An 18157-nucleotide genomic window follows, 5' to 3' on the forward strand; every position below is an offset into this window, starting at 1 on the left:
TTTGGAACAAACACAAGATGCACTCTGAGATGAGGCAGAGAGAAAACCAACAGGATGGTAGACATGAGGAAGGGAAGGGTTTCCTCACCGTTGATTACCTGGGGTTGCGTCTCAAATAGCACCCTATTCCCTATACCAGGGCTCGCCAACCCTGTTCCTGGAGAGCTACCGTCCTGTAGGTTTTAACTCCAACCCTGTTCCTGGAGAGCTACTGTCCAGTAGGTTTTTACTCCAACCTTGTTCCTGGAGAGATACCCTGCTGTAGGTTTTTGCTCCAACCCTGTTCCTGGAGAGCTACTGTCCAGTAGGTTTTAACTCCAACCCTGTTCCTGGAGAGCTACTGTCCAGTAGGTTTTAACTCCAACCCTGTTCCTGGAGAGATACCCTGCTGTAGGTTTTTGCTCCAACCCCAGTTGTAACTAACCTGATTCACCTTATCAACCAGCTAATTCTTAGAATCCGGTACACTAGATTAGGGTTGGAGTGAAAACCTACAGGAGGGTCTCTCTCCAGGAACAGGGTTGGAGTTAAAACCTACTGGACAGTAGCTCTCCAGGAACAGGGTTGGAGTGAAAACCTACAGCAGGGTCTCTCTCCAGGAACAGGGTTGGAGTGAAAACCTACAGGAGGGTCTCTCTCCAGGAACAGGGTTGGAGTTAAAACCTACTGGACAGTAGCTCTCCAGGAACAGGGTTGGAGTGAAAACCTACAGCAGGGTCTCTCTCCAGGAACAGGGTTGGAGTGAAAACCTACAGCAGGGTCTCTCTCCAGGAACAGGGTTGGAGTGAAGACCTACAGCAGGGTCTCTCTCCAGGAACAGGGTTGGAGTGAAAACCTACAGCAGGGTCTCTCTCCAGGAACAGGGTTGGAGTTAAAACCTACTGGACAGTAGCTCTCCAGGAACAGGGTTGGAGTGAAAACCTACAGCAGGGTCTCTCTCCAGGAACAGGGTTGGAGTGAAAACCTACAGGAGGGTCTCTCTCCAGGAACAGGGTTGGAGTTAAAACCTACTGGACAGTAGCTCTCCAGGAACAGGGTTGGAGTGAAAACCTACAGCAGGGTCTCTCTCCAGGAACAGGGTTGGAGTGAAAACCTACAGCAGGGTCTCTCTCCAGGAACAGGGTTGGAGTGAAAACCTACAGCAGGGTCTCTCTCCAGGAACAGGGTTGGAGTTAAAACCTACTGGGCGGTAGCTCTCCAGGAACAGGGTTGGAGTGAAAACCTACAGCAGGGTCTCTCTCCAGGAACAGGGTTGGAGTGAAAACCTACAGGAGGGTCTCTCTCCAGGAACAGGGTTGGAGTTAAAACCTACTGGACAGTAGCTCTCCAGGAACAGGGTTGGAGTGAAAACCTACAGGAGGGTCTCTCTCCAGGAACAGGGTTGGAGTTAAAACCTACTGGACAGTAGCTCTCCAGGAACAGGGTTGGAGTGAAAACCTACAGCAGGGTCTCTCTCCAGGAACAGGGTTGGAGTGAAGACCTACAGCAGGGTCTCTCTCCAGGAACAGGGTTGGAGTGAAAACCTACAGCAGGGTCTCTCTCCAGGAACAGGGTTGGAGTTAAAACCTACTGGACAGTAGCTCTCCAGGAACAGGGTTGGAGTGAAAACCTACAGCAGGGTCTCTCTCCAGGAACAGGGTTGGAGTGAAAACCTACAGGAGGGTCTCTCTCCAGGAACAGGGTTGGAGTTAAAACCTACTGGACAGTAGCTCTCCAGGAACAGGGTTGGAGTGAAAACCTACAGCAGGGTCTCTCTCCAGGAACAGGGTTGGAGTGAAAACCTACAGCAGGGTCTCTCTCCAGGAACAGGGTTGGAGTGAAAACCTACAGCAGGGTCTCTCTCCAGGAACAGGGTTGGAGTTAAAACCTACTGGGCGGTAGCTCTCCAGGAACAGGGTTGGAGTGAAAACCTACAGCAGGGTCTCTCTCCAGGAACAGGGTTGGAGTGAAAACCTACAGCAGGGTCTCTCTCCAGGAACAGGGTTGGAGTTAAAACCTACTGGACAGTAGCTCTCCAGGAACAGGGTTGGAGTGAAAACCTACAGCAGGGTCTCTCTCCAGGAACAGGGTTGGAGTGAAAACCTACAGGAGGGTCTCTCTCCAGGAACAGGGTTGGAGTTAAAACCTACTGGACAGTAGCTCTCCAGGAACAGGGTTGGAGTGAAAACCTACAGCAGGGTCTCTCTCCAGGAACAGGGTTGGAGTGAAAACCTACAGCAGGGTCTCTCTCCAGGAACAGGGTTGGAGTGAAAACCTACAGCAGGGTCTCTCTCCAGGAACAGGGTTGGAGTTAAAACCTACTGGGCGGTAGCTCTCCAGGAACAGGGTTGGAGTTAAAACCTACTGGAGGGTCTCTCTCCAGGAACAGGGTTGGAGTTAAAACCTACTGGACAGTAGCTCTCCAGGAACAGGGTTGGAGTGAAAACCTACAGCAGGGTCTCTCTCCAGGAACAGGGTTGGAGTGAAAACCTACAGGAGGGTCTCTCTCCAGGAACAGGGTTGGAGTTAAAACCTACTGGACAGTAGCTCTCCAGGAACAGGGTTGGAGTGAAAACCTACAGCAGGGTCTCTCTCCAGGAACAGGGTTGGAGTGAAAACCTACAGCAGGGTCTCTCTCCAGGAACAGGGTTGGAGTGAAAACCTACAGCAGGGTCTCTCTCCAGGAACAGGGTTGGAGTGAAAACCTACAGCAGGGTCTCTCTCCAGGAACAGGGTTGGAGTTAAAACCTACTGGGCGGTAGCTCTCCAGGAACAGGGTTGGAGTTAAAACCTACTGGACGGTCTCTCTCCAGGAACAGGGTTGGAGTTAAAACCTACTGGAGGGTCTCTCTCCAGGAACAGGGTTGGAGTTAAAACCTACTGGACGGTAACTCTCCAGGAACAGGGTTGGAGTTAAAACCTACAGGACGGTATCTCTCCAGGAACAGGGTTGGAAAGCACTGCCCTATACAGAACACTACTTTTGACCAGAGCTCTATGAGTGCTGGTCAAAAGTAGTGCACTAAATAGGGAATAGGGTGTCATTTGGTACACAGACTTGGAAATAACCAATAGAACTACAGCAAACGGACAACATAGTAGTTGAAGGGTACCTACATAAGGGATTTATTACACATTCATAAGCCATACATAATACTTAATAAATGCTTATGTACTGTTTATTCATGTGTGTTATGAAGTCCTTATGTACGTACCATTTAAATAAAGTGTTAACCAACCTATCATTAACTCTCTCTTGTTCTGATACACAGCCAATTGAACCCTTATTCTGCATAACTATGTAGATTACACATGACATCATCATGCACCTGTTTTGGTCTCCTACGGACATATATTTTATTTGACTAGCTGTTATCCATTAGCACATCTGTCGCTCACCAGGTTACAGTTGTTTGGTTTTTAAATTGATTGCAAAGTGAAGACAGTCCCTCATTAGAATGTCTTTCTACCTCCCACATTCGGATGTGCTTTACTGTGTCCTGAAAACAAGCAACGCTTTGGCAACGAAAGACAAATTGATTCCTCCACATTACTACCAAATGCCAAGCCGAACTGCCACCCAGTAAACAGACTGGCAAATCTTTCAAACTCATATTTGACAGTATGTGTATTGTTCCCCTCTTAAATAATGATGTCTGCCAAACTGATCCAATTCATCTGCAGTCCTCCAACACTTGTGTTTATATATCCACGCCACGCGAAGTCCGAGAAACAAGGTTTCTAAAGGTTTGTATCTTTAGATTGGAAGCCGCTCAACACTTGTACTGTGTATCCCAAGAGAGAGGAAATCAGCTTCATACATAAACTGGATTTCACTAGAACGGTTTCTGTTATAGCCTCCCTTCTCGGTTTCAGGAGTCAGTGAAAACAGTGCAAAATTATGATCCAATGGAAAAAAGCTCCTACTCCCGGTAGTGGATATATCAGCATCCATGAGGATCTTTCTTTATAAGCTGCTTTTTAAAAACAGACAGAGGACCCTGATATGGGGCCTTATTGAGATATGGGACCTTTACTGGCTCTCACTGGAAAGGCCCTGAGCCGAAACTGTTATCCCACTGAGAACACTGCTGCTCCAACTGGTCTAGCAGTCTGTCCACCGAGTCCTCCTTATTGTCCAGCTTCAGGTACCTGCGGGCACAGCCCAGGTCTAACCGGGGCCAGCTGCAGTGCCTCTGCTCCTCTACGGGGGTGAGCTCCAGGGGCTCCACACCGCCACACCCAACCATGTTCACACACACGTCTGAGCTGGGCTCACTCCGCACTCTCTGTGGGTCTGCCCCAGGTCCCCCGGGTCGCATGGCCCCTTCCTGTAGACGTATTACAGTCTGGGGCCCGTGAGGGCCGGGGTTAGTCCTGTAGCTCAGACTGTGGGAGCGCCTGGGCAGCGTGGCCGTGACCTCCGACCTCTCCCAGTCATCCCCTCCAAGAGTAGACATGGAGCTGGCTGACAACAGACAGTTGTTGAGCTTAAAGAGGTGAGCGGGCCGGGGGTCCGGGCTGAAGCCCCCTACCCTTGGCCCACCACCACCACCGGCCCTCCCCGTGTTGAAGCCCATCTTGCTGGAGTTGCATGAGTTGGAGTGGGAGGAGTGGAGGGAAGGGGTGGAGGCTGAGTCCTGGTGGTGTAGAGCCTCCGTCTGTACGGTGGCCTGCTGGTACATACGGTCAGTTACCCTCTCCTCCGCTCTGCTGTCTCTGGTCGTCTGCAGCAGGGGCTCTGAGCTGGCTAGCTGCTGCAGATAGAGGATGTTAAGGTGGGTGGCAGGCAGACTGCTCACCCACTGGTAGTGTCTGGCCATGGAGTTGGCTGCTGCCATGTCTGAGAGGTCGGCCGAGGGCACGGCCGCCGACACCGAACAGATGACGCTCCGCATCTGGGCCAGCAGCATCTGGGTCTCTCTGTCGCGGTTCTCGTACAGCACCGTGTTGGCACAGATGAGGATAAACAGCCCCACGCCCATGATGACTGGTCCCAGGAGCTTCATCCGCTCACTGTGGATCAGACTGGTCGTGGTCAGGAGGCTCTTAGCCCCCAGGCTCCAACCGGATGACTGGGGTTCAGAAACACCCCCACCTCTAACTCCTCCTGCCCCGTCTACAGAACCAGAGCCTTGTTGTCCAACTCCTAGCAGCTGGGAACGCTGGGTCCGGTAGGGCCAGTACCCAGCCACTGCCAGGGCCGTGCCCACCACCACCACGATGACCCCCAGCACCAGGAAGGCTCCTGGCATGGAGCGGATGCGTAGCTCCCCGCGGATCAGGCCCTCCTTCTTCCGGCCCCGCAGGCTGAAAGCAGACATCCGTTGGCGTGGGGAAGGAGAGCTTGGCGTCTGGCCCCCGGGGGCCCCGGCCTTCTGGGTCTTCATGGTGCGGCTCGGTCCAGTGCCCTATCGGAACACTGTGGAAGGGGGGGGGGGGGGGTTCAAGGGTTAGGAAGACACATTAATTATGGACTATCCATTTTTTTCTACTGTTGTTGATATTGTTCACCTTTTTCCCCCACTTCCCTTTTTTCTACTTTGTTTTCTTCCTCTTTTTTTAATCTTCTGAAGTGGGTTGTGAGCTTTAAATCAACTTTTTGACTTGACTGATGCAACAACGCATCCTTATCCTGTAAACATTGAACTCTTAGCCTCATATAATTCATTTAATATGTTCTCACTATCATACTGCCAATACCTTTTTTTTGCTCTATTGCTCTGTTGTAAAACATATAGCTTCTGGTTCTCAGGGTTTTGATACGTGACACAACCAAACGTTTCCCTTTTGAAATACTTTGTTAAAAACATTTCAATTTAAGAGAGAGACACTAAAAAGGTATTTTGTGAATGTTTTTAGTCCTTGCTTTGGAGATATAAAAAAAAAAAATCTGTTTCACATTTTGCATAATCGTACATTTTTTTGTATGTTAATGTTCACAGAAAACCATTCAAGTTATAGCGTACTCCTCTTACAAACTGTTCCAAACCATGTCGGTGGCGAGCATCTAAATTCAAATGCTACAAACACTGACACGTGGCGTTCTACGTGAGTTCCCACATGACCATAAACAGGGTGAGTTCCCACAAGACCATAAACAGGGTGAGTTCCCACATGACCATAAACAGGGTGAGTTCCCACATGACCATAAACAGGGTGAGTTCCCACATGACCATAAACAGGGTGAGTTCCCACATGACCATAAACAGGGTGAGTTCCCACAAGACCATAAACAGGGTGAGTTCCCACAAGACCATAAACAGGGTGAGTTCCCACATGACCATAAACAGGGTGAGTTCCCACAAGACCATAAACAGGGTGAGTTCCCACATGACCATAAACAAGGTGAGTTCCCACAAGACCATAAACAAGGTGAGTTCCCACATGACCATAAACAGGGTGAGTTCCCACATGACCATAAACAGGGTGAGTTCCCACAAGACCATAAACAGGGTGAGAGCCCACAAGACCATAAACAGGGTGAGTTCCCACATGACCATAAACAGGGTGAGTTCCCACATGACCATAAACAGGGTGAGTTCCCACATGACCATAAACAGGGTGAGTTCCCACATGACCATGAACAGGGTGAGTTCCCACAAGACCATAAACAGGGTGAGTTCCCACATGACCATAAACAAGGTGAGTTCCCACAAGACCATAAACAGGGTGAGTTCCCACATGACCATAAACAAGGTGTGCAACAATACCTTTAAATCCCTACCCCTAGACCAAACTGATCTGATGACAGCACTTAACACTCAAAACACATAAAAATCCAAATAAACTTTGATTATTTTGTCAGACACCATCAATATGTCCCGTCCACTATCAAATGTAGCCTGAAGTCTCGCTCCAGATGACAAAGACAAAAACAGGAAGACTATCTTCCTCACAGTCTATCTTCTTCACACAACATCACATATTTAGACAATTAAATGAATGTGAGGTTTAAATTTAGCGGTCTTTCTTAAAAGGCTAAGGCATATCTTCTTCTTCACTGTTTGGTAAATATGCATACACAGACAGACAGATGGCGGCCACAGGACTCATCGTTTGGCTTGAGTTCATCAAAGCCCTTTAGATAAGGTTTAGAGTGAATGATGGAACACGGCCCAACTTCATGGGCTCCATACTGGTCTCCCATAGGACTTCTTTATTCATACAGTATACACTACATGACCAAAAGTATATGGACATCTGCTCGTCGAACATCTCATTCCAAAATCATGAGCATTAATATTTAGTTGGTCTCCCCTTTGCTGCTATAACAGCCTCCACTCTTCTGGCAAGGCTTTCCACTAGATGTTGAAACATCGCTGCGGGGACTTGCTTCCATTCAGCCACAAGAGCATTAGTGAGTTTGGGCACTGATGTAGGACGATTAGGCCTCGCTTGCAGTTGGCGTTCCAATTCATCCCAAAGGTGTTTGATGGGGTTGAGGTCAGGGCTCTCTGCAGGCCAGTCAAGTTCTTCCACACCGATCTCAACAGCTCATTTCTGTATGGACCTCGCTTTGTGCACGGGGGCATTGTAATGCTGAAATAGGAAAGGGCCTTCCCCAAACTGTTGCCACAAAGCTGTAAGCACAGAATCAGAACGTCATTGTATGCTGTAGCATTAAGATTTCCCTTCACGGCAACTAAGGGGCCAAGCCCGAACCATGAAATACAGCCCCAGACCATTATTCCTCCTCCACCAAACTTTACAGTTGACACTATGAATTCGGGCAAGTAGCGTTCTCCTGGCATCTGCTAACCCAGACGGTAAAGCGTGATTCATCACTCCAGAGAACGCGTTTCCACTGCTCCAGTCCAATGGCGGCAAGCTTTACATCCCTCCAGCCGATACTTGGCATTGAGCATGGTGATCTTAGGCTTGTGTGCAGCTGCTCGGCCATGGAAAACCATATCATGAAGCTCCCGACAAACAGTTATTGTCCTGACGTTGCTTCCAGAGGCAGTTTGGAACTCGGTAGTGAGTGTTGCAACCGAGGACAGACGATTTTTACACGCTATGCGCTTCAGCGGTCCTGTTATGTGAGCTTGTGTGGCCTACCACTTTGCGGCTGAGCCGTTGTTGCTCCTAGACGTTTCCACTTCACATTAACAGCACTTTGACCGGGGCAGCTCTAGCAGGGCAGAAATTTGACAAACTGACTTGTTGGAAAGGTGGCATCCTATGACAGTGCCAGGTTGAAAGTCACTGAGCTCTTTAGAAAGGCCAGTTTACTGCCAATGTTTATCTATGGAGATTGCATGGCTGTGTGCTCGATTTTATACACCAGTCAGCAACGGGTGTGGCTGAAATAGCCGAATCCACTAATTTGAAGGGGTGTTCACATACTTTTGTATATATAGTATACAGTACCAGTCAAAAGTTTGGACACACCAACTCATTCAAGGGTTTTTCTTTATTTGTACTATTTTCTACATTGTAGAATAATAAAGAAGACATCAAAACTATGAAATAACACATGGAATCATGTGTTAACCAAAAAAAAGTGTTAAACAAATAAAAATATATTTGAGATTTGAGATTCTTCATAGTAGCTACCCTTTGCCTTGTTGACAGCTGTGTACACGCTTGGCATTTTCTCAACCAGCTTCATGAGGTAGTCACCTGGAATGCATTTCAATTAACAGGTGTGCCTTGTTAATTTGTGGAATTTCTTTCCTTCTTAATGCGTTTGAGCCAATCAGTTGTGACAAGCTAGGGGTGGTATAAGACCAAGTCCATACTATGGCAAGAACAGCTCAAATAAGCAAAGAGAAACGACAGTCCATCATTCATTTTAATTTAATTAAAACTTCTTAAGGATCGGACCCTTTTTTAAATGTTCGCCTAAAATAACATACCCAAATCTAACTGCCTGTAGCTCAGGACCTGAAGCAAGAATATACATTTTCTTGATAACATTTGAAAGGAAACATTAAAGTTTGTGGAAATGTTAAATTAATGTAGGAGAATATAACACATTAGATCTGGTAATAGATAATACAAAGAAAAAAACATGCGTTCTCTTTCTTTTCATCATCTATGAAATGCAAGAGAAAGGCCATACATTGAGATAAGATTTTAGGCGTAATTTAGATGTTGTCCACAAGATGGCAGCAGTGTGCGTGCACAGTTTCAGACTGATCCAGTGAAGAATTACATCACTACACAACATTTTGTATCAAGTCTGACAGGAGTTTGCACAAATGTACCGAATTGGTCAATTTATACATTTTCAAGTACATAACTATAGAGAACATACAAAAATGCTATGATAATAAAAAATGTAAGTTAACACACTCCCAGGAATGTCATACATGATGGATCATTAGCTTCCCTACAGAAAATGCACTAACCTTCACACATCTAGATGGCTGGATGACAAATCAGGATGACAAATCAGAGCAAGATTACTGAATGTAAGTACATTATTTACCTTCAGAGGTGAATGCATCAAACCAGCTGCCGTGATAAGTGTTTTGTTGTAGTGCACTATCCTCAAACAATAGCATGGTATTTTTGTTGTTGTAATAGCTACTGTAAATGTGACACTGCAGTTAGATTAACAAGAAGAAGAAAAATCCCCATATAAGACATGTCTATGTCCCGGAATTGGCTATTGTTTACAACTTCGCAAAAACCATCAAGTGCTATGATGAAACTGGCTCTCATGAGGACTGCCACAGGAAAGGAAGAGCTTCCTCTGCTGCAGAGGATAAGTTCATTAGAGTTAACTGCACATCAGATTGCAGGCCAAATAAATGCTTCACAGAGTTCGAGTAACAGACACATCTCAACCTCAACTGTTCAGAGGAGACTGCGTGAATCAGGCCTTTATGGTCGAATTGCTGCAGGGAAACCACTACTAAAGGACACCAATAAGAAGATTTTTGGTTCCAACCGCCGTGTCTGTGTGAGACGCAGAGTAGGTGAACAGATGATCTCCGTATGTGTGGTTCCCACCGTGAAGCATGGAGGAGGAGGTGTGGGGGTGCTTTGCTGGTGACAGTGTCTGTGGTTTATTTAGAATTCAAGGCACACTTAACCAGCATGGCTACTACAGCATTCTGCAACGATACGCCATCACCATATGGTTTGCGCTTAGTGAGACTATCATTTCTTTTTCAACAGGACAAATGACCCAACACACCTCCAAGCTCTGTAAGGGCTATTTGACCAAGAAGGAGAGTGATGGAGTGCTACATTAGATGACCTGGCCTCCACAATCCCCCGACCTCAACCCAATTGAGATGGTTTGGGATGAGTTGGACTGCAGAGTGAAGGAAAAGCAGCCAACATATGTGGGAACTCCTTCAAGACTGTTGGAAAAGCATTCCAGGTGAAGCTGGTAGAGAGAATGCCAAGAGTGTGCAAAGCTGTTATCAAGGGTGGCTACTTTGAAGAATTTAAAATATCAAATACGTTTTGATTTGTTTAACACTTTTTTTGTTACTACATGATTCCATGTGTTATTTCATGGTTGATGGCTTCAATATTACTCTACAATGTAGAAAATAGTCAAACATAAAGAAAAACCCTTGAGTAGGTGTGTCCAAACTTTTGACTGGTACTGTATGTGTACAGTTGAAGTCAGAAGTTTACATACACCTTAAGCAAATACATTTAAACTCAGTTTTTCACAATTCCTGACATTTAATCCTAGTAAAAATTCCCTGTTTTAGGTCAGTTAGGATCACCACTTTATTTTAAGAATGTGAAATGTCAGAACAATAGTAGAGAGAATTATTTATTTCAACTTTCATTTCTTTCATCACATTCCCAGTGGGTCAGAAGTTTACATACACTCAATTAGAATTTGGTAGCATTGCCTTTAAATTGTTTAACTTGTGTCAAACGTTTAGGGCAGCCTTCCACAAGCTTCCCACAATAAGTTGGGTGAATTATGGCCCATTCCTCCTGACAAAGCTGGTGTAACCGGTTTGTAGGCCACCTAGATCGCACACGCTTTTCAGTTATGCTCACAGATTTTCTATGGGATTGAGGTCAAGGCTTTGTGATGGCCACTCCAATACCTTGACTTTGTTGTCCTTAAGCCATTTTGCCACAACTTTGGAAGTATGCTTGGGGTCAATGTCCATTTGGAAGACCCATTTGCGACCAAGCTTTAACTTCCTGACTGATGTCTTGAGATGTTGCTTCAATATATCCACAATTGTCCTTCCTCATGAAGCCATCTATTTTGTGAAGTGCACGAGTCCCTCCTGCAGCAAAGCACCCCCACAACATGATGCTGCCATCCCTATGCTTCACGTTTGGGATGGTGTTCTTAGGCACGCAAGCCTCCCCCTTTTTCCTCCAAACATAACGATGGTCATTATGGCCAAAAAGTTCTATTTTTGTTTCATCAGACCAGAGGACATTTCTCCAAAAAGTACAATCTTTGTCCCCATGTGCAGTTGCAAACCGTAGTCTGGCCTTTTTATGGTGGTTTTGGAGCAGTGGCTTCTTCCTTGCTGAGCGGCCTTTCAGGTTATGTCAATATAGGACTCATTTTACTGTGGATATCGATACTTTTGTACCGGTTTCCTCCAGCATCTTCACAAGGTCCTTTGCTGTTGTTCTGGGATTGATTTGCACTTTTTGCACCAAAGTACGTTCATCTTTAAGAGAAAGAAGGCGTCTCCTTCCTGAGCGGTATGATGGCTGCGTGGTCCTATGGTGTTTATACTTGCGTGCTATTGTTTGTACAGATGAACGTGGTACCTTCAAGCGTTTGGAAGTTGCTCCCAAGGATGAACCAGACTTGTGGTGGTCTACAATGTCTTGGCTGATTTTGTTTTATTTTCCCATGACTGTCAAGCAAAGAGGCACTGAGTTTCAAGGTAGGCCTTGAAATACATCCACAGGTATACCTCCAATTGACTCAAATGATGTCAATTAGCCTATCAGAAATACATAAACGATAAACGATAAATAATGGCTGTATTTCATCGTTATGAAATACATCCACAGGTATACCTCCAATTGACTCAAATGATGTCAATTAGCCTATCAGAAGCGTCTAAAGCCATGACATCATTTTCTGGAATTTTCCAAGCTGTTTAAAGGCACAGTCAACTTAGTGTATGTAAACTTCTGACCCACTGGAATTGTGATACAGTGAATAATAAGTCTGTAAACAATTTCTGGAAAAATTACTGTCATGCACAAACCGACTTGCCAAAACTATAGTTTGTTAACAAGAAATGTGTGGAGTGGTTGAAAAACGAGTCTTAATGACTCCAACCTAAGTGGATGTAAACTTCCCACTTCAACTGTACATGTGAAAGGGAAACAGTACAGGGCAATAAAGCTATCTGATCAAATGTCAACAAGGTTTTGTTTCACAGAAACTCAGAGATCATGGTTGTATTTTTGCTCAGAGAGCACCACTGGTGGTTGTTTTCTTGATACTCTAAATGAAGGTGACTTGTGCACTGCTTTTAAAGTGTCTCATTGTCTGAACTACGTAACCCCCAACCTGTCATCACTGCTTTTAAGAGAGAGTCAAGCACAGTGGAATGCTCGGGAGTGGAATGCTCGGGAGTGGAATGCTCGGGAGTGGAATCTGGAATGTACATTTTTTTCATCATTATTCAACTAAACATTTGAACGCCTGGCCACACACCATGCCCCTGGCCACACACCATGCCCCTGGCCACACACCATGCCCCTGGCCACACACCATGCCCCTGGCCACACACCATGCCCCTGGCCACACACCATGCCCCTGGCCACACACCATGCCCCTGGCCACACACCATTCCCCTGGCCACACACCATGCCCCTGGCCACACACCATGCCCCTGGCCACCATACCCCTCTGATGTATTCACTGGGTTTGAAGAACATCGAGAAGAGAAAAACTAACAAAACGTCACCCAGAAGAGGAACGACTAGTTGTGGCCAATTCAACAGGTCTGAAATAACAAACTGTACAGACTCTCTGGCAGGAGTCTCAGAGCGACGGTTTGCTCTACTCTGTGTCATTTACAACACTGCTTTGGATCCCGTCCTGATTTTGTTTGGCTTATTTGACCTCAGTGGAGATGCAGGGCTGGTTTAGACAGCAACAGCGTCCTGAATGGCACCCTATTCCCTATGCTCTGGTCAAAAGTAGTGCAGAATAGGGAGCCATCTGGGACGCAGGGAGAGTGATTCAGATCAGTTAGAAAGATGATGATCAGATTCAACTTTTAATGATCCACTAAGGCCCATTGGCACTCAGGCTGTACAACACACCGATGTACAACACACCGATGTACAACACACCGATGTACAACACATTTGACACAATGGTTGTGATTCAACTGTTGCTTTTGTGATAAAACACAAACATTGGGTGTTTCTCAAAATGCATCCTACCGTGCTCTTCTCGAATGCGAACTCTGTTTGTACGTATTTTGAAGCATGCATCTATGCAAGCTTCAACGAAAAGTTTGCACAGAAATATGACGAAACCTCGTAAAAAAAAAATGCCGCTCAATTTCTTGACATCAACGACGGCCATTATTTGAGCTGCAGCGAGAGAAAATTCACTCCGACTTCAGAATTAAATGTTGCCCATTCACATCTCATATGTTGCCGGACTACAATATTTTTTATCTCGATACGTTAATAAATACATGCTGTGTTAATTTTGGCATGTTAACCTGCCTTCACTATAGACCCACTGTAGTGTGCGTAAATCACAAGGCCATACATAGTAAGTCAATAGTGCTAACTACTACTGTTAGCTAGCCAGATAGACACACGAAGAATTGACATCTACCCTTTAGTTTTAGGTCTCCTGGTTAGTTACATTATTACGGTTCACATATAGCTAGCTGATAGTTATGAAGTAAAATGTTTGCTTTGTGTATATCTTGTTTCGTCTCTATTGCCATTGTCCTGGCTGGAAGAAGGTTCAGGGAATGTGTAAGTCCATAGTAATTCAATAGGGCTAACTGGCTAGCTAGCTAACCATGAATAATTGGTAGCTAGCTACCCATGAAAAGTTTACGTCTACCTTGCTTAACATTAGTGTTACTAAACATTTTTGACTGTTTAACTAGCTTGCTTCACAGCTAGCTGGTTATCATTAATTAAAACATTTTGCTTTGGGTATATCTTATTTAGTCTCTATTGTTGCCATTGTCCTGGCTGGAAGAGGGTTCAGTGAATGGGGAGGTGCAGCGTGAGGTAATACAGTAGGGGGAGGCGCAGCGTGAGGTAATACAGTAGGGGGAGGAGCAGCGTGAGGTAATACAGTAGGGGGAGGAGCAGTGTGAGGTAATACAGTAGGGGGAGGAGCAGCATGAGGTAATACAGTAGGGGGAGGAGCAGCATGAGGTAATACAGTAGGGGGAGGAGCAGCGTGAGGTAATACAGTAGGCGGAGGAGCAGCGTGAGGTAATACAGTAGGGGGAGGAGCAGCGTGATGTAATACAGTAGGGGGAAGAGCAGCGTGAGGTAATACAGTAGGGGGAGGAGCAGCGTGAGGTAATACAGTAGGGGGAGGAGCAGCGTGATGTAATACAGTAGGGGGAGGAGCAGCGTGAGGTAATACAGTAGGGGGAGGAGCAGCGTGAGGTAATACAGTAGGGGGAGGAGCAGTGTGATGTAATACAGTAGGGGGAGGTGCAGCGTGATGTAATACAGTAGGGGGAGGTGCAGCGTGAGGGAATACAGTAGGGGGAGGTGCAGCGTGATGTAATACAGTAGGGGGAGGAGCAGTGTGAGGTAATACAGTAGGGGGAGGAGCAGCGTGATGTAATACAGTAGGGGGAGGTGCAGCGTGAGGGAATACAGTAGGGGGAGGTGCAGCGTGAGGTAATACAGTAGGGGGAGGAGCAGTGTGAGGTAATACAGTAGGGGGAGGTGCAGCGTGAGGTAATACAGTAGGGGGAAGAGCAGCGTGAGGTAATACAGTAGGGGGAGGAGCAGCATGAGGTAATACAGTAGGGGGGTGCATCGTGAGGTAATACAGTAGGGGGAGGAGCAGCGTCAGGTAATACAGTAGGGGGAGGAGCAGCATGAGGTAATACAGTAGGGGGAGGAGCAGCATGAGGTAATACAGTAGGGGGAGGAGCAGCGTGAGGTAATACAGTAGGGGGAGGAGCAGCATGAGGTAATACAGTAGGGGGAGGAGCAGCGTGAGGTAATACAGTAGGGGGAGGAGCAGCGTGAGGTAATACAGTAGGGGGAGGAGCAGCGTGAGGTAATACAGTAGGGGGAGGAGCAGCATGAGGTAATACAGTAGGGGGAGGAGCAGCGTGAGGTAATACAGTAGGGGGAGGAGCAGCGTGAGGTAATACAGTAGGGGGAGGAGCAGCGTGAGGTAATATAGTAGGGGGAGGAGCAGCGTGAGGTAATACAGTAGGGGGAGGAGCAGCGTGAGGTAATACAGTAGGGGGAGGAGCAGTGTGAGGTAATACAGTAGGGGAAGAGCAGCGTGAGGTAATACAGTAGGGGGAGGTGCAGCGTGAGGTAATACAGTAGGGGGAGGAGCAGCGTGAGGTAATACAGTAGGGGGAGGAGCAGCGTGAGGTAATACAGTAGGGGGAAGAGCAGCGTGAGGTAATACAGTAGGGGGAGGAGCAGCGTGAGGTAATACAGTAGGGGGAGGAGCAGCATGAGGTAATACAGTAGGGGGAGGAGCAGCGTGAGGTAATACAGTAGGGGGAGGAGCAGCGTGAGGTAATACAGTAGGGGGAGGAGCAGCGTGAGGTAATACAGTAGGGGGAGGCACAGCGTGAGGTAATACAGTAGGGGGAGGTGCAGCGTGAGGTAATACAGTAGGCGGAGGAGCAGCGTGAGGTAATACAGTAGGGGGAGGAGCAGCGTGAGGTAATACAGTAGGGGGAGGAGCAGCGTGAGGTAATACAGTAGGGGGAGGAGCAGCGTGAGGTAATACACAACTATTGTGTCAAATGCGTTGTACATCAGTTGGACAACCTGACCGTGTACAAGACCAAGGAGTCTACTATGACCAGCGCCAGGGGTTGGATACCAGACTGTCCTGACCAGCGGGTTGTAGGTTTGAATCCCATTTGGGTGATCTGGATAGTTAAAAGCTGCTGATACTGAATTACATTCGCTATAGTCCAAATGAGAGCGTTACAGCAGGTACTCCTCCTTAATAGTTCTAAGAATAGTTGTCTGGCTTCCTGGAGCAAGATCATTCCCTCTAGTTGTCTGGCTGCCTGGAGCAAGAACATTCCCTCTAGTTGTCTGGCTTCCTGGAGCAAGAACATTCCCTCTAGTTGTCTGGCTTCCTGGAGCAAGAACATTCCCTCTAGTTGACTGGCTTCCTGGAGCAAGAACATTCCATCTAGTTGACTGGAGCAAGAACATTCCCTCTAGTTGCCTGGCTGCCTGGAGCAAGAACATTCCATCTAGTTGTCTGGCTGGCTGGAGCAAGAACATTCCATCTAGTTGTCTGGCTGGCTGGAGCAAGAACATTCCATCTAGTTGCCTGGAGCAAGAACATTCCATCTAGTTTACTGGAGCAAGAACATTCCATCTAGTTGTCTGGCTGCCTGGAGCAAGAACAGTCTCTCTAGCTGTCTGGCTGCCTGGAGCAAGAACATTCCCTCTAGTTGCCTGGCTTCCTGGGGCAAGATCATTCCCTCTGCTCATATGGCCACTGATATGGTCTTTATAAATGAGGCAAACCAGACCTCACCTTTCATTAGCCAGTCAATAATGTGGAGTATGGCCAAACACTGGCATCAAGTCACAAGCAGTACTACATAACATTGGAATAAGATCAATCTGTGGGTTTGAATTCTATATGAGATATATTAGGCTATATAATTAGCTAAGTGCCTTCGGTACCAAGACAGCCACTTACAGCAGGGAGAGAAGGAACCTTTGCATGGGCAATCTGAATTTGACAGTCTACTCTCAAAATTCAAGTCATGTGACAGTTTCTGCGTTTTACTGGTTTTACTTCAATGTTTTATTTCCCCATGGAAATCGACATACGCTTGAGGCAATTTTCTTCTTCTCAATCCTGTTCCTAGACGTGCACGACGCTGGGCAAACAATTATTTTGATGATTGCCAAGGTCCACACACTATGTAGGAGTAAATACATGCGTCATGCTTGCAATATTTTCCCGTTATTATATTTTATCTGCATTGCTTACCCTATCAATAATTTAGCCTACACATATTGCGTGCAAAATGGTATTACGCGCACTCCAAATTAACTATATGGTATTCGACCAATTACCCTGTATAATATCATACCTTTCGAAGTCCCATATTGGGAAGACGTTACAGATATGTAACACCCCCCCCCCCCGGCAAATAACGGTTCTATGTCGGTCGCGGCATAGCAGGCTGCAGGGGGGGGGGGTTGCATTCCTTCGGTGTGGACTATCAATTAACTGATTAAGGTTTCCGCGGGAAAATTTAATCTTGATTTCCTCTAAATATACAATCTCCAAAATAACCCACAGTTGAAATAGGCATAGGTGAAGGGAAACCAGACCGTGATTGATTTGTCCTGAACTTAAGCAAATACAATCTTTCTCTCTTCAGACCTCTCAGAAAAGGCTGCTACAATGTTTCAACGTCAATTGTCTGAAGTTGCCGCTCTCATTGTAATAATCATATTTCAACTACCTGCGGGGTGATAGCCTAGGCTACTTCTGAAGGTTACCGGGGAAAGTTATAGCCTACTTGCCTTTGATGCCGTATTCTTCGGTTGTATTCATTGTCCCCCGACACATTTCGATACAGTATCGTTTGGTTTGTTCCCTCATATAAGCCTTAAAATATTGTGATATCCGTCAAGCAATTTAATTTGCCTATAGTTTAAATCCAAAACGGAAGGATCAAGGATGTGCGTGGCTCTGTTGCTCGCAGTCTAATATGTGCTCCGTCTCTTATTCAGTAAGTTTCTATAGCCTATATCGGTGTCGTTTGTTACTGCAGGGAAATAGGCATTTTCAAAAGCCCGAGACAAAAATTTACGCTACATGCGACCGCCCCCTCACAGAACTGACCGAATTCCCACTGCTACTTTTCCTTGGCGCCTCCTTTCCTTCACGAACCCTGATGCGATGCGCACTGCTCCTCCGTAGAAATGGAGCATTTGAGTAGGCTGCTGTTGCTTAATGCCTACGCGTGCACTTTGGATAATTCTTTATGCTTTAGAGTAGAGTAGTCTTTATTATCCCCGAGAGCAA

General features: G+C 46.5%; 1 protein-coding gene across 1 annotated transcript; it reads right to left on the reverse strand.

The window, feature by feature from the left end:
* Positions 1–3305: 3305 nt before the first annotated feature.
* Positions 3306–18032, reverse strand: LOC139559129 (transmembrane protein 200A-like). The gene is made up of 2 exons (XM_071374863.1): positions 17653–18032; positions 3306–5401 (listed from the first exon to the last, which is right to left on the reverse strand). Exon 2 carries the CDS (start codon positions 5367–5369, stop codon positions 4023–4025), a length of 1347 nt encoding a protein of 448 aa, XP_071230964.1. The 5' UTR covers positions 5370–5401; positions 17653–18032; the 3' UTR covers positions 3306–4022.
* Positions 18033–18157: the final 125 nt, after the last annotated feature.

Source organism: Salvelinus alpinus, chromosome 29 (assembly GCF_045679555.1).
Source record: "Salvelinus alpinus chromosome 29, SLU_Salpinus.1, whole genome shotgun sequence".
Lineage (NCBI taxonomy): Eukaryota > Metazoa > Chordata > Actinopteri > Salmoniformes > Salmonidae > Salvelinus > Salvelinus alpinus.

What these genes read in the sequence shown, in the direction of transcription:
- LOC139559129 (XM_071374863.1), bottom strand. Translation starts at nt 5,369, where the DNA reads ATGAAGACCCAGAAGGCCGGGGCCCCCGGGGGCCAGACGCCAAGCTCT.